General features: G+C 62.8%; 2 protein-coding genes and 1 long non-coding RNA gene across 8 annotated transcripts; 2 read left to right on the top strand and 1 right to left on the bottom strand.

Annotated features, from left to right (window-relative positions):
- Positions 1–77: 77 nt before the first annotated feature.
- On the top strand, positions 78–9,611 carry ECE2 (endothelin converting enzyme 2). Of its 6 annotated transcripts, none has more exons than XR_014854012.1 (19): positions 78–1,395; positions 3,057–3,146; positions 3,527–3,671; positions 3,860–4,075; positions 4,150–4,274; positions 4,419–4,565; positions 4,642–4,764; positions 4,880–5,068; positions 5,472–5,614; positions 5,730–5,844; positions 6,097–6,207; positions 6,399–6,497; positions 6,594–6,671; positions 6,851–6,954; positions 7,269–7,379; positions 7,685–7,752; positions 7,930–7,988; positions 8,402–8,592; positions 8,666–8,761. XR_014854012.1 is itself a non-coding variant. In XM_085069205.1 (19 exons), exons 1-19 carry the CDS (start codon positions 541–543, stop codon positions 9,048–9,050), a joined length of 3,183 nt encoding a protein of 1,060 aa, XP_084925331.1. In that variant the 5' UTR covers positions 86–540; the 3' UTR covers positions 9,051–9,611. The 6 variants fall into 6 exon arrangements, 5 of the variants coding, with proteins under 5 accessions (XP_084925336.1, XP_084925331.1, XP_084925332.1 ...); XM_085069205.1 differs by lacking the exon at positions 7,930–7,988 and adding an exon at positions 8,874–9,611 and having other exon boundaries at positions 86–1,395; XM_085069206.1 differs by lacking the exon at positions 7,930–7,988 and adding an exon at positions 8,874–9,611 and having other exon boundaries at positions 86–1,395; positions 3,060–3,146.
- Positions 9,566–11,106, bottom strand: LOC146433177 (uncharacterized). Its single transcript, XR_014854013.1, has 2 exons — positions 10,993–11,106; positions 9,566–10,751 (listed from the first exon to the last, which is right to left on the bottom strand). It is a non-coding gene; the product is annotated as an uncharacterized LOC146433177 (long non-coding RNA).
- On the top strand, positions 10,081–13,538 carry LOC146433178 (mitochondrial ubiquitin ligase activator of nfkb 1-A-like). Its single transcript, XM_085069214.1, has 5 exons — positions 10,081–10,209; positions 10,653–10,790; positions 11,014–11,101; positions 11,182–11,302; positions 12,074–13,538. Exons 1-5 carry the CDS (start codon positions 10,087–10,089, stop codon positions 12,768–12,770), a joined length of 1,167 nt encoding a protein of 388 aa, XP_084925340.1. The 5' UTR covers positions 10,081–10,086; the 3' UTR covers positions 12,771–13,538.
- The last annotated feature ends 1,749 nt before the right edge of the window (positions 13,539–15,287 follow it).

A 15,287-nucleotide genomic window follows, 5' to 3' on the forward strand; every position in this document is an offset into this window, starting at 1 on the left:
GGGCGGGGCCAGGGGCGGGGCGGCCACACGTGCCGGGGCATCGGCACCGACAGTGACACCGACACCGGCACCGACAGCAGCCCCGGCAGCAACGCTGACACCGGCAGCGGCACTAGCAGCTGGACACTCGGGGCTCCACCGCCCTGGCACGGGCCACGCTGCCACCCGAGCTGGGCGAGTGAAGTAGCATTGCTGGCAGGTTTGCCGTGGCCCCCACATGTCGCAGACACCCGTGAGCACCCTGACGCCCCACCACCTGTGTGCACACACACCCTTCCTGCTCACATGTGCCACGCTGTGTCCCGAGCTCCACAGTTTGGGCAGGTGGTACTGCCTCACGCAGTCCCACCAGGCACCCCAGGGAAAATGTCACCCTCTGTGCCGCAGCACCCCGGGCTGGGTGACCTGTCCCGGACAGGTGGTCACACAGAACTGGGAGGTCAAGGCGAGGTGTGTGGCTGTGCACAGTCATGGCCTTCCCCTCGCTCACTACCAAGGCGCTGACCATGGCTGTGCACCCCCGGCTGCGTGTGCTGTGGCATGGGCCTGAGGGTGACACCGGGATGCCCTCGTCTAGGTACCAGGGATGCGGTGTCAGTGTGCTTGTGCGCATCCATCCGCCTGTCAGGGTACTGGTGCACTGGAGTGTGTGCCCGGGTACCGGAGCAGGAGGTGCTGCTGCGGCAGTGTACCGTTACTACTCGCTGCCGGTGTCAGTGTCCGGTACCTGGGCGCTCGTGTGCCCCCCCGAGTGCTGGAGACAGGGGTCGGTCCTTGTGTCCGTGTGCCGCTGCCTGTCGCGGGCAGCCGGTTGAGAACCCGAGTTCTGCTGCCCGTGCCGGTGCGGGCGCCGGTCCGAGCGTCAGTGTCGGTGAGGGAGGCTGCGGGTGCCTTTGCTGCTCACCGTCCCGGTGCCAGTGCGGCTCTGTGGGGGTGCAAGCGGCGGTGCCGGTGCAGATACCAGTGCGGGTGCCGGTGCGGAGCTCCTCCCGTGCGCACGGCGGTCACCTTGGTGGCGGGGCCAGGTCGAGTGCAGAGGAGCGGTGCGACCGGGCTGGGCGCCGGGGTCCCTGCTTCAGCCCCTCCCGGGCCGCCGGCGCCCATCGCCCCCCCCCGGTGCTTGCGGTCCGCACGCCGCCGGTCTCAGCCCTTGCGGCTTCATCCCTCGGCGCGGCCCCATCTCTGCCCAGCCCCATCACTGCCGGACCCGGTCCCGGTGCCGGTGCCGATCTTGGCGGCAGCGCGGCGCCCGGTGAGGGCCATGGCGGCGGCGGAGGCAGGCGGCGCTGCGGCGGCGGCGGGGGCCCGGCGCGGCCCGGGCGGGGAGCGGAGCTAGGCGGGAGGCGGCCCGGGATGGCCAGGATGAACGTGGCCCTACAGGAGCTTGGACACGCCGTGAGTGCCCGGGGCAGTGGTGTGGCAGGGCGGGGGGCAAGAGGAGGGGGGATGGGGGGCACCAGCGAGGGGCGCGGCGAGGGGGGCAGGAGGGGGTCGGGGCACAGGAGACCCCGGGGCTGGAGAGCTCAAGGAGCTGGAAGGGCTGCAGGGGCTTCGGGAACGTGCGGGAGGGAGGGCGGGGGGGACTGGCTGATTACGGGGGGCGGCGAGAACCTATGGGATGCAGGATGCAGGGGCTGTGTGGGGCCGGAGCTAAGGGAACTAAGTGGCTAGAGGGTCCCTGTTCCCCATGGTGGGGGAAGAAAACTCCCCCAGATCACTGCCTGGGGCTAGACAGAGGGAACTGGGGTGGTTCAGACATGGCCCCACAAACCCTGCTCCACCGAGACATAAAGCATACTTGGGGTACAGTGATGTTCCTCATAGGGTGACCCCCAAGAGAGCACCCCTGGAGGGGGCAAGGGGCCCTGTCCCCAGGGGTCTCAGCCCTATAGAGAGGGTAGGAGGAGCCCCAGAAATAGGCTCCTGCCTTGAGGACGCCACGGGAGGTGCTGGAGAGGGGGTGCCGGCTATTGCCCAGGATGAGGACCACCCTGGAGTGGAAAGGAGCATGTTGAAGGGAGCTGGAGTGGTGGTGGGGGAGGCCCGGCTGGCCAAGCTCCTACAGGATGCTGAGCAATCCCTCCTAATGCCAGCATCTTCTGGGAGCCCTTTTCAATGGGGTGCTCCTGCCAACTGTCAATCCTAACCTCCTGCTGCAGCCCTTGGTGATGCCCCCTCCCCATCCCAGCAGTGTGGCAGTGGGCAGAGCTGGCCACGAGGCACTCTCTCTGCCTTACCCTCTGCCCATCATTCCTGGCCCCTGACACCAGCCCTGCAGGAAGCCCTGGGCATTCACTTTAGTGTGCAGCACAGACTGGAGGGTGAGCCGCGACCCACCCAGGCATTACCTCTGAAGCCTAAGGATAGCTCACAACCAGCATCATTGCTGATTCTCTCGCACCAAAACCTCCAGCATTTTATACTAGATTATCCCCCCTCCAATGCTGCTGGCACAACTCCACCATCTCCCTCTTGGCTGAGTCCTCAGCAGCCCTCTCGGCTGCATCTGTGCAAGCTGCCTTGTGAGGCCAGGAGTAAGGGGGACCCTCCCCTCCTGGCTGGTACCCACTGTAGTGCCCCTTCTCCCCTCACACACTCTGTCCCGCATCCTGGTCACCCCCGGAGCCAGGATGGGGCTGGAAGCACTTCCAGATGTTTCAGACCACTGCACATCTGCATGGAAAGTTCCAGTCAGGGGAGGAGGGGTGAGGCAGCAGTACTAGGAAACAGTTGCTTGGTGACGGGGACCATTTCTCTGTGGCGATGTGTCACCTGTCGGCAGGACTGATGCCACAGCTGCCATGGCTACACAGAGGGATGCTCCGGTGACAGGCCCCAAGCCCCTCATTAGCAGGTCTCCCCGTGCTTCCCAGGGCCTCACAGGGCTGGGGACAACCTCGGGGGCACACTGGGCACACTGAGGGGGGTCAGGGGCTGCCTCAGCCCCATTGTGTACTCACTGAGCAGGCAGTGGCCCCTGCCGTAAGAGCCAGAGGGTGTGGCAGGGTGGGGAACAGCCACCCCCACGCCCTTGTCCCAGCCCGCTCCCTCCTTAGCAGATGCCCAACTACAAGCGTGCCACGCTGCAGGACGAGGAGGGGCCGGAGCCAGCGGGAGATGGTAGCGCCTCTCCTGACACCGTGGAGGTGAGGTCTGCCCCGGCTCCTCCATCCTTCCCCTCTCCGTCCTCTCTAGCCCCTTTCTTCACCCTCTGATGCCTGTCTGCAACCAGGTGGGCACTGGGAGCAGCGTTGGGAGCCAAGCCAGACCTGACTGTCCCCAGGGATGTGCTGGGAGTCAGCCAAAATGCGGCACAGAGTGTGCCTAGACAATCATCCTTCCTTGTGGCTCGGCGGGGGGAGGCTGCCAGCACCCACCACCGGCTTGCCAGGGCTGGTGGGGAGGGATGTCCTGGTCCCCACCTCTTCATGCAGCTGCACCAGGCACCGGGGACCGGTGGGGAGGGAAGGGGGGGCAGTGATGTTTGGCCCTCCATGGTGCGATGACAGGTCCTGCTCCTGCCCAGGTGGGGTTTCGGAAGGGGCCGGGAACTCTGCTAAGCCGCCTGGCCTCACGCAGCCAGCTGGAGCTGGTGCTCTGCGCCATTGCCGTCTCTCTGGCCCTGCTTCTCAGCGTTGCCATCATCACTCTGGCCATCCAGTACCGCAGAGGTAGGAACCCTTGGCAGTGGTGTCCCCACACCTGGGAGGACATGGGAGGATGAGGACTGATGGGTCAGCCCAGGGTGCCTGTTCCAGGTGCTTTGCCCATCCTGGGGTACAGACAGGGCTTGGCCCCGCCCTGTGCCTCGGTTTCCCCCAGTACACTCGCCCAGCCCCAGGCATGCCTTCCCTGCCAGATCCCTCTCACAGTACGTGCCTGACGGATGCCTGTGTCCGGGTGGCCAGCAAGATCCTGGAGGCCCTGGATACAGAGACGGACCCATGCCAGGACTTCTACCAGTACTCATGCGGGGGCTGGATTAAGAGGAACCCACTGCCCAATGGGCGCTCCAAGTGGAGCACCTTCAACAGCATCTGGGACCAGAACCAGGCCATCATGAAACATCTCCTAGGTGGGCACTGAGGGGTCACGGACACTGAAGGGGTGACCCCTGTGCCACTGGGGCTGACCCACAGCCTCCCACAGAAAATGCCACCTTCAACTCCAGCAGCGAGGCAGAGAGGAAGACACAGCGGTACTACCTGTCCTGCCTCAAGGAGCAGAGGATAGAGGAGCTGGGCTCCCAGCCCCTCATGGAGCTCATCGACAAGGTGGGCAGACACCCACACGTTAGCTGAGCTGTCAGGGCTCAGCCCAGCATGCCTCCTGCCCCGCTCTTCATGTAACTGGGGAGGGTGCAGCCCTCGGGGATGCACCCCATCCCTGCTTGAGGTGCCAGGTCTGTCTGCTGGCAGATTGGGGGATGGAACATCACTGGCTCCTGGAACCAAACCAGCTTCATGGAGGTACTCAAGAGTGTGTCAGGCACATATCGGGCAACCCCCTTCTTCACGGTGTATGTGGGTGCAGACTCCAAGAGCTCCAACAGCAACGTCATCCAGGTTGGCACCTTGACACCAAAGGGTGGCAGACACCGTGGGGCATTGGGATGTCTATGCAGCCCCTCTCTCCCCCCAGGTGGACCAGTCGGGGCTTTTCCTCCCATCCCGGGATTACTATCTGAACAAGACTGCCAACGAGAGGGTGAGACTAGGCGCTGGGCATGCTGCCAACAGCAATCAGGGGAAACCCATGGCAATGGTGTGCGAGCAGCACTGGGACACCACTGGCACTTCCATCCTGCCTACTGGGTGCCCAGCCCAGGGAGGCAGGATGAGCCGTGGTCGGCACTGAGGCAGGGCTTTTGGTCCCACAGGTTCTGGCAGCATACCTGGACTACATGGTGGAGCTGGGCACACTGCTGGGGGGCACACCAGAGCCCACCCGCCTCCAGATGCAGCAGGTGCTGGACTTTGAAACCCAGCTGGCCAACATCACCGTGCCCCAGGCTGAGCGGCGGGATGATGAGAAGATCTACCACAAGATGAGCATCGCTGAGCTGCAGGTGGGCACAGCCCAGTGCAGTCTGGTGAGACCCTTCTGGGACATATGGGGAATTGTGCAGAGGGCACCGAGGGGTCCATGTCCATTGCTGTCCCTACTCTGGGTAGCTCCATTTGCTGTGGGACACGCAGTGGGTATTGAAGAATAGTGCCTATCCCCCCAGCTGTTACCATTTGGGGGAAGCTGCCACCTTGCACTGTGGGGTCTGGGGGTCCCCTCCTTGTCCTGCAGCATTAAAAGCAGCAGGAGGGGTGCTTGGGTGCAGAGAAGGATCTGGAGCAGTGAGGGACTTTGGGTCCTTCCCAGAAAGCACAGATCCTGCCCCAGGAGATCCCCTCCATGCTGAGCAGTATGCAGCAGAGCCATGCCAAGCCCCTGGTGCCACATCCCTGTGTCCCCTCCAGGTGCTGGCCCCTGCCATTGATTGGCTGGATTACCTGTCCTACGCCCTGGCCCCACTGGAGCTGGCAGACACAGAGCCCGTGGTGGTGTATGGTGATACCTACCTCCAGCAGGTCTCTGACCTCATCAATGACACTGACAAGAGGTGAGGCTCCTGCATGTCCCTGGCTGTGGCCCCCATGGCAGGGTCACATTCTCAACTCATCAGAGTCTTGGAGTCATAGACTGTGGTGAGCTGCAGCATCTCTCTGCCCCTGCAGTATCCTAAACAACTACCTGATCTGGAACCTAGTGCAGAAGACAGCCTCCAGCCTGGATCAGCGCTTTGAGACAGCCCAGGAGAGGCTGCTGGAGACACTCTATGGCACCAGGAAGGTAATGGAGGGCCCTGGGACCAGACTCCTCTGCCCCCAGCCTGGAAGCAGCAAGAACCTCTTCTGTCTTTGAGATGCCCTTGGGATACTGAACCCTGGATGCTGCAGAGGGAATGCAAGGATTATATTCTGGGATGAGGGTTTAGCTGCTGCACATCTCTCCTCTGATGAGGAGGCAGAGCCAAGCTGGGTGAAGGCAGGGGAGCTGGGGAGTGGGCTGGGGGCCTCACAGACCCTCATTTCGCTCCCACAGTCCTGCACACCCCGCTGGCAAACCTGCATCTCCAACACAGATGACACACTGGGCTTTGCGCTGGGCTCCCTCTTCGTCAAAGCCACATTTGACCGGGACAGCAAGGCTATCGTGAGAATATTTCTGTCCCCATCCCCTCTCCATCACCATCCATGGGAATCCTGATCCCACCCAAGCCCCAAGGCTGGAAGGCGGGGAGCTGGGAAATGGGACCCCTACCCCTGGGAGGTTGTATCCTGTCCACCCTGTCCTCACCAAGGCATTGTGGGGAGTAGGGGGTCATTATTCCCTCCACTTCCCAGGCTGAGGAGATGATCAGTGAGATCCGTGCAGCCTTCGAGGTGTCCCTGGACCAGCTGGACTGGATGGATGAGAAGACCAGGCAGGCTGCAAAGGAGAAGGTGACCCCAGGGAGGGAAGTGGATGGGAAACCTCATCCTACTCATCCTATCCAGATAAGCCCCCCCATCTCACTGCTGGGGCCTCTCCCCATACAGGCGGATGCCATCTACGACATGATTGGCTTCCCTGACTTCATCCTGGACAACAAGGAGCTGGACGATGTCTATGATGGGGTAGGGGGCACCTGGATTGTGGGCAGAGGCTTGCATGCCAAGCTCTAGGGAGATTCATGGTAGAACGATGTCCCTATTTGGGATGTTATGCAAAGCCATCCCAGTACTGAGTTCATCCTGGCCAGGGTGTGGGGAACCACCCTGGTGGACCCCTCCTCATCCCTCCTCTTCCTCACCAGTATGAGGTCTCTGAGGACTCCTTCTTCCAAAACATGCTCAACTTCTACAACTTCTCTGCCAAAGTGATGGCCGACCAGCTCCGGAAACCCCCCAACCGCGACCAGTAAGCGGAGGGCTTGGAGAGGAGAGAGAAATTCTCATCCTGGGTGCCTGGATAGCACTGGTTAAGTGGGGAGGGGATCCCCCACATGACGTAGCACAGCACTGTAGGTCACCTGTGGTAGCACAGGTCACCTGTGGTAGCTGTAGCTTGTCCCCAGGACAAGGTTCCTTGGTGACAGCATGGGGGCAAAAATGCCAGCCCTGGGCAAGGCAGCACAGGAGTGCCTGTGGTGGGCAATGGAACAGAAGGGTGCTGGGGTTGGAGTGAGAGGGGATATGCCCCTGACTGTCCCCTGTCCCACCTCCCTGCCCTAGGTGGAGCATGACCCCACAGACTGTCAATGCCTATTACCTGCCCACCAAGAACGGGATTGTCTTTCCTGCTGGGATCCTCCAGGCCCCCTTCTACGCCCGCAACCACCCCAAGTGAGTCTGGCATTGGGGGCACCTCCTGGAGGCATGGGTGGGATTAGGGCCAGCATGCCACAGAGTCCCCCACAGTCACAAAGGAATGTCCTGGAGGCTTGAGTGTCCTTCAAAACTTTACATCCTGCAACCAAGACAGCTTGCAAAGCCCCCTTAGGGCCACCAGTGTCGCCAACAGGACTCATTCCCAGCTGGGTCCCATCTGGAGCAGAGTTTCATTGGGTACCCAGACACAGACAGGGTGGGCTTCAACAGCATCACCAACACATCCTGTACTTACCTGGTTCTTTCCCATGGCCCCACAGAGCCCTTAATTTCGGTGGCATCGGCGTGGTGATGGGGCACGAGCTGACCCATGCATTTGATGACCAAGGTGAGAGCCTACAGGCAGTGCCAGCCTTGTCCTGTCACCTTCCTGTCCCCCCCAGCCCCTGCCCTTGGCGTGGGGAAGGGGTGCCCTGCGTGCACAGGGGTCCCGCTTTGCCATCCATTGCATCATGTGTGCTCATGCCCCCCTGGCCACCCCCCTTCTATCATCCTGTCTCCCCAGGTGGCACCTGCCGATACCTTCCCCCGGCTTCTCTGTGCAGCTTTCGCTCCATCTGCTTGGTGAGGACACAGTGTCTGCAGCCCCAGCCCCCTTCTCATCATCCTTCCTCAGGGGCACGAGATGGGTCCCTCTTCTATACACTCTGCTTTGTGCCTTCACCACAACCCCGGAGCCGACATGGGGTCAATGAGGGAATTTGGGGTCACAGATCTGGGTTGGGATAGCAGAAATGCACTAGGGGCTGCCTGGGGACCCAAGCACATGGCTGAGCCCCAGGCAGAGCCTGCCAACAGCAGGGGCTGGGGCACATCTTTTCCCCCGGGTGTGGACCCAAGGTGCCAGGTCCCCCGGCACCTCCCGGAGCTCATTCCTTCACTACACCCCACTCTGCTTCGGGACCCCCCTGCAGCGGGGGGGCTGCAGGGGGACGGCTTCCCCTGGTCCCACCCCAACCCACGGCTCGCTCCTGCAGGACGGGAGTACGACAAAGAGGGAAATCTGCGGCCATGGTGGCAGAACTCCTCCCTGGAGGCCTTTAAGAACCGGACGGCGTGCATGACGGAGCAGTACGGCCGCTACACCGTCCACAGCGAGAAGGTCAACGGGCGGCAGACGCTGGGCGAGAACATCGCCGACAACGGCGGACTCAAGGCAGCCTACAACGTGAGTGCCGCCATCCGGAGGGGACACGGACCTGTCTGTCCCTCCCCGGAGCTTCAGGCCAGCTCTCCCGCAGGCTTACAAGTCCTGGCTGCAGAAGAACGGGGAGGAAAAGCGCCTGCCAGCCCTGGGGCTCACCAACCACCAGCTCTTCTTCGTGGGCTTTGCGCAGGTAGGGAGGAGCGAGATGATGGGCTTCCCGTCCCGCCCTGGCTCCTCGCAGCTCCCCATCGTGCAGCGGGGGTGCTCTGTCCCCAACCCTGAGGCTGCTCCCGCTCCGTCAGGTGTGGTGCTCCGTCCGGACGCCCGAGAGCTCCCACGAAGGGTTGGTGACCGACCCCCACAGCCCCGACAAGTACCGTGTCATCGGCACCCTCAGCAACTCCAGGGACTTTGTCGAACACTTCGGCTGCCCCCTGGGCTCCCCCATGAACCCCGGCAAGCACTGTGAGGTGTGGTAGGGACGGGGAGGATGCTGGGGACAGAGGGGACGATGGTCTGCTGTGCCCCCCCTCCCCAGACCTCAGTGGCTCCCGGAGCTGGCCATGGGCAGAGAGCAGTCCCCCTCCTGTGCTCACACTGCACACCCCACCTCTGCACCCTCCCCGGCACACACGGCCCCACACCAGGCACCCACCGCAGCCCCATCCACAGCCTGGGGCTGGACACGGCCGGCAGAGAGGCTGTAGCACCCCCAAAACGCAGCTCTGCCCCCCAACCCTGATGTGCTTGAGTCGGGCCCAGCTCAGTGTCCCCCGCGCCGCGCCCCCCCTCAGGCGGACAGGTCAAAGGGGTCCCAGGGAAAGCACTAGAGCCAAGATCCCCCTGCTCCTGTCCCCAACCTGCCGGAGATGGAGGCTGGGGGCCACCCAGCTCCCCGCTTCCCTTGTCCCCTCCCAATCCAGCTTGGCTTCCCCATCCACCTCTGCTGGGACCAGCGGGCGGCAGCGGGGACTCTGGTGCCTTCAGCTGTGGGTGGCTGTCGCCGAGTTTATTTAACGATTAAAAGCAGTTTCCACTTACTCCAGCAGCTGCGGGTCCTTCGCGGTGTCGGGGCGGGGGGAGAGGTGGGATCGGGAGCGGTGGGGATGTGACTCCAAGGCTGGGGACCGCGTGTGAGATGAGACATCCCGAGAGAGGGGAGCGGGCAGTGAGATGTCTGGATGGACATTCCGTGAATGAGGGAAGAACAGCAGGGCTGATGGGGACAAGTCACAGGCACGGGTGTCCCCGGTAAAGCCCCGCCCGGGGGTCCCGCTACCCCAGCGCGGGTGAACCCAACCTGCCCCAACCCTCCACTCCGAGTCCCCGGGGCCCGCCCCGGCCGGTCCCGCCCCGCACAGCGCGGCCCCAGCCCCGCCCCGGGGTCTTCTGGACTCCCCGGTACCGGGACCCCGCGGGACTCTGCGGCCACGGCCGTATGGGCTTGCAAAGGCTGCTGGGAATTGTAGTTCTACGCGCGGATGGCGCAGGGCACGACGGGAGCTGTAGTTCGGCATGAGGGATGCTGGGCCTGGTAGTTCGGTCACTGCCGGTCCGCCGCCGCGTCGTGAGGGCTGGACTACACTCCCCAGCAGGAAGCGCGGCAAGGGCCAGGGTCCGGGCCTGGGCTCCTCGGGGGTACGGGGGCGTCGGGGCCGGGCGCGGCGGCGGGACTGGGCCGGGACCGAACCGGGGGCTGGGCCGGGAGGGATCGGCGGGGCCGGACCTGCGTGGGACCCTGGGCCTGGCCCCGGGCTGGGTCACGGGTGCTGGGCCTCGGCCCGATCCCGGGTGCGGGACTGGGCCCTGGCTGGGCCGGGGTTGCTGAATCGAGCCGGGTACCGGGCGCCTGTGGGTGCTCGAGCTGAACTACCCACGCTGGGGCCGCGGGCAAGCTTGGCCCTGGGGCGGCAGAGCCTGGGAACAGGGGCGGAGAGACATCTGTGCCTTGGGGTCTGGGGCAGTGAGACAGCTCCGACGTGGGGACGGGGATGCAGGGACACCCCTGCCTTCAGAACAGGAGGATGTTCCTGTGATGGGTGGCACGGCCCCATTTCCCAGACAACATGCTCACCTTGCAGGCATTGCCGCCCAAGCCTGGCACCATGGACAAACCCATCACTCCTGGGGAACTGCTGTGTCTGGGCTCCAGCCTCGCTTTCTCTGGCCTCTTCTACTACCTGTACAGAAGGAAAGCCAGAGTGGTGGCACGCATACAGGTAGCCCTGTCTCTCAGATGCTCTTTCTTTCCCACTTTCCCTTCCCCACTGCCCTCCACCGTCTGATTTGGGTGCACACACTGATGCCTGCAGCCTGCTCCATCCTCTGGTGACACACAGGAACTGAGCAGGCCACAAACTGCTAGAGATCTTCACAGAGCCATTCTTGGCCTACCCTCTGCCTGCTCTTGCCCATGCTCACACTCAGTCCATGCTCTTCCAGGAGGCCCCAAAGCTCCAGGTCGATGACGATTTACCAGCCCTGGTGTCTGCAGCTGAGGGGAGGTGCCTGCCTTATGTTGCTCTGGAAGGTAAGGACACACTGTGGCCCTGCACGAGGGACAAGAGCCAGAATCTCCTCTTTTGGTCGTGACACATCCCTTGTCCTTAGGCATAGTGCTGCCAGCCCAGGCTGCATTGACCAGCCACTACCATGAGGGGCTGCAGGGTGTGATCCAGAAACTGCTTCTGAAGGAGCATCGGCTGATCTGGAACAGCTTGGCCCGAAGCTGGTGAGTGATGGGAAGGGACTGCAGGGGTGGGCTTGCACAAGTGAGTCCAAACCCCCATCCTCTGGGGCTGTTTGAGAGGCAGAAAGTAACTTGGTTAAAGGCTTCAGTACCTATGCTTAGCTCAGCCCCAAGAACCCAGAGCTTCTTCACAGTGTGGCCAGCAGGAACAGGGCAGTGATCATCCTCCTGTACTCGGTACTGGTGAAGGCACACCTTGAGTCCTGGAGAGCCAGTTCTAGAGTCCAGTTCTGGGTCCCTCAACTCAGGAAGGACATTGAGCTGCTGGAGCAAGTCCAGAGAAGGGGAGCAGAGCTGGTGAAAGGCTGAAGCACAAGTCTGATGAGGAGCAGCTGAAGGAGCTGGGGATGTTTAGCCTGGAGAAGAGATTCTGGGGTGACCTTATCACTCTCTACTACCCACTGCAAGGAGGTTGTAGCCAGGTGGGAGTCAACCTCTAGTCCCAGGCAACCAGTGACAGCTCTGCCAGGGCAGCTGTGCCAGGGCAGCTTTAGGTTAGAGATTAGTAAGAACTTCTTCACAGAAAGGATGATTAGACATTGGAATGAGCTGTCCAGGGAGCAGGAGGCTCCACCACCAGGGAGGTGGTGGAATTGACATCCCTGGGGGTGTTTAAGGAAAGACTGGACATGGCAGTTAGTGCCATGGTCTAGTTGACAAGCTGGTGTTCAGTCATAGGTTGGACTTGATGATCTCAGAAGTCAACCTAACTCATTCTGTGATTCTCCACACCCCAACCCCCTCCACTTGCAGGAGTGAGAGCGAGCGGGTGCTCTCAGAGCAGATCTACACCGTCCCCTTCCTGCTGGCCTCACCAGGCCCTGAGGCAGTGACACAGGTGAGTGTGGACAGCCCACTCCAAGCCGTCTGCCTGCCCCTGGAGATGGTGTACGAGCGATTCCAGCAGCCAACCCACAGCTTCCGTGACTTGCTGGGCCAGTACCTGATCGGGGAGAAGCCCAAGGGTATCCTGGAGACCGAGGAGATGCTGCGGGTGGGGGCTGGGCTGACGGGCATCGGGGAGCTGTCCCTGCAGCCCGATGGCTCCTTGCACCTCCAGCCTCCTTCCCGGGGAGGCGAGTTTTTCCTGTGCCTGGGGGACTGGCAGACGGTGGTGTCGGAGCTGGAGTCAGCCAGCGGGCTCTGGAAGGGGGCAGCGTTGCTGTGCGCGGCAGCGGGGCTGGCCATCCTCCTGCACGCCCTGTGCCGCGCCTACCGCCGCTCCCGCCCCAAACAGCAGCAGGAGGACAAGGAGCTGGATGGGGAGGAAGCTGGGGATGGAGTACCCGAAGACTCCTGCGTGGTCTGTCTAGCACGGCCCCGCGAGTGTGTCTTCCTGGGCTGTGGCCACATCTGCTGCTGCTTCCGCTGCTTCCAGGCCTTGCCCACCCGCCTCTGCCCCATCTGCCGGGCGCCCATTGACCGCGTGGTACCCCTCTACCAGGCCTGAGAGCACCTGGGCATGCCCAGGGAGGGGCAGCACAAACTGAGCCAAGCTGGAGCCTGCAGAAATCTCAGCTGTCTTCTCACGTGCAGCTGTGCAATTCCTGTTGGGAAGGAGGGGTCTTGGTGTGCCATTCCATCTGTTTTGGGGGGTGTGGAGTTACAGCCTCCTCATCTTCCCTTTGTCTGCCAGAAGGACCCCTCTAAACACCAAGGCTTGGGGGAAATCTACACAATGCCTGAGCTGAGGAGGTGAGACCCCAGCCCCATGCTGGGGCATTACTTCGGCTGCCAGCTGTTGGACTTGTGTCCCTTTTCAAGCCATGATGCCCCCAGAGCTACGCAGGACTTCTCCCTTGTGGTTTTCTTCCAGTGTGGGGATTTATGGGGAGGATTATGCAGGCAAGACCAGGGCTGGTGGAATACAGCAGGCACAGTGGAGTGGCAAAAACCCAACCCCGCCAAGCCACTACAGAGGCATACCTTGGTGCCACCGTTGTCCTGCCACCCCAATCCATGTGCCTACCGCCACTGCCCAGATTACACTGGGGGCACCCATTGTCTGGCAGTGATGAGTCCCTTTGCCAGCTGCTCTACCACCCGGGGAGGGGGGCTACGTCCCTCTGTTACTCCCTGCAGGGAGAACAGCTTTAGAGTGCCCTGGAGCCTGCCCTCTTGTCCAGCCCCACTGCACCCCGCTTTCCTGCTCACCTCCCGGACAAGATCAGGTGTGGGAATGGCTTGCAGTGGTGGAGTGATAAAGGCAAGGAGCTGAGCTCGGCCTCACCTCTTCCTTTGCGCCGTTAAGCTGGGGGCTGGGTGGGTGTTGGGAGCCAGGGCTCTCCCCTTGGAGGGGTGGGCACCACTGCCTCCCCTTCTTCCTCATCCAGGGAGCTGGTCCTGGTTCACTATGGACCCCAGGTGCATCTCCTCAGGATGCAGCCCTGGATTGGGGGTGGCAGGACACACAGGACTGTTGCCAAGGTGATTGTGCTCCTCAGGTCTCCATGGCAACTGCTCCCCTGGACTGCTCCCCATCACTGCCTGGCTGCAGTTGCCCAGGCAACCCACGGGCTCTCCTGGCTCCTGCAGCTTTGGGGCACCCAGGCTTTGGGGGTGGGGGACAGTGCTGGCAGGCCACTGTCAGCCAGGCAGCTGGGATTGGAAGGGGATGATATGCCCCTCCCCAGGGCAGTGGCCACCATTGCTGCTGGGCTCAGTGCTTGCTTGGGGCAAAGGTACCTTTGCAGGGTTGTCCCAGGACTCACAGACAGAAATGACACCCCAGAGGACCCAATAAGGCTTCCTGGGACCCACATTCATTTTGGGGATGTAGATGTGTGGGGGAGTTCTCTTCCACCCCCCTTTTTCTCAGCCCAGCCTCTTCCCTGGGCTGCAGAGTGAGCAGTGGGGCCCAGGCCTCCCCCAGCGCCCCCCCGGCACTGGGCATCCCCCCCGCAGCAGGAGGGATTTCGGGAAGGAGATAAATACCAGATGGGAGAAGGCCGGGCTGCCAGGAACACACTCCCTGCATGCCAAGAGCTTTTGGCACGAGTGGGCGCGTGGGCCGGGGAGGGCGGGGTGTGCCCCTGCTCCCATAGACTGCTCACCTCGTTCCCTGGAGCCCAACAGCCAGCCAGGGATGGGACAATTAGAGTGGGGCCCCCCACTCTCCTCTGCCCCCAAAGGTGCCCATGGCAGGGAATATATCCCTTGTGCTGACGACACGGAAGGAGGGTGCCACCCCCCGTGCTGGGGCACAGCCCTAGCCTGTCCCCACCCGGGTCTCTGCCACTCCCAGGAGGCCACCAGCCCAGCAGTGGCCTGGCTGCAGACCCCACTGCCAGCCCCTCCTGGCATGGCTCCGGGGAGCAGCATGACTCACCCGCTCTGCTCACCGACAGCCAGAGCTTGCCGCGCCAAACCCGCGGCACAGGGGCTGGCACAGGGGCTGCCCGGCCACGCTGCAGTGCCCGCATCCCCAGACAAACCCGCTGTGCGCCTCCTGTGGGCATTTGGTCAGGAGCAAGACGCTGAGCAGCTCGCAGTGCCTGGGCTGAGCAGCCCAGCCGCCCTCCCCACCACGCAGGCGAGGCATCCTGACAGATGCCCCCTCTCACCCGCAGGGTGCCCCTGTGTGCCAGCCCATGCCCCTGGCCTCCACCTGCTCCCCCCAGGGCTGCCAGCCCGCTCCGCCTGCCTCCCTGTCTGTTGTCATGGTGACCAGAGATGTGGTGACAGGCGAGGATGGAGCCTCACACCCCAGCAGGGCTGTTTGGCCAGCAGGGGCGGCTACCCTCTCATCCTCCTGCTCTTCCCCTGTCACCCCCGGGTCTGGGCAGGGGACCCTTAGTGAAGCCCCTGCCCCAGGCAGTGTGCTGGGCGTGCTCCACCTGCTCAGATGCCAGGATCGCAGCTGTGTCCCAGAGGGCTCATGTGAGGAATGGGGACAATGCCATCCTCCTTCCGCCTGCCCTGACAGGGCACCCCCTTCCCAAAGCCAGGCTGTGCACAGACACAGACA

The sequence above is a fragment of the Lichenostomus cassidix genome, chromosome 9 (assembly GCF_008360975.1).
Source record: "Lichenostomus cassidix isolate B80296 chromosome 9, HeHo_3.0, whole genome shotgun sequence".
Classification (NCBI taxonomy): domain Eukaryota; kingdom Metazoa; phylum Chordata; class Aves; order Passeriformes; family Meliphagidae; genus Lichenostomus; species Lichenostomus cassidix.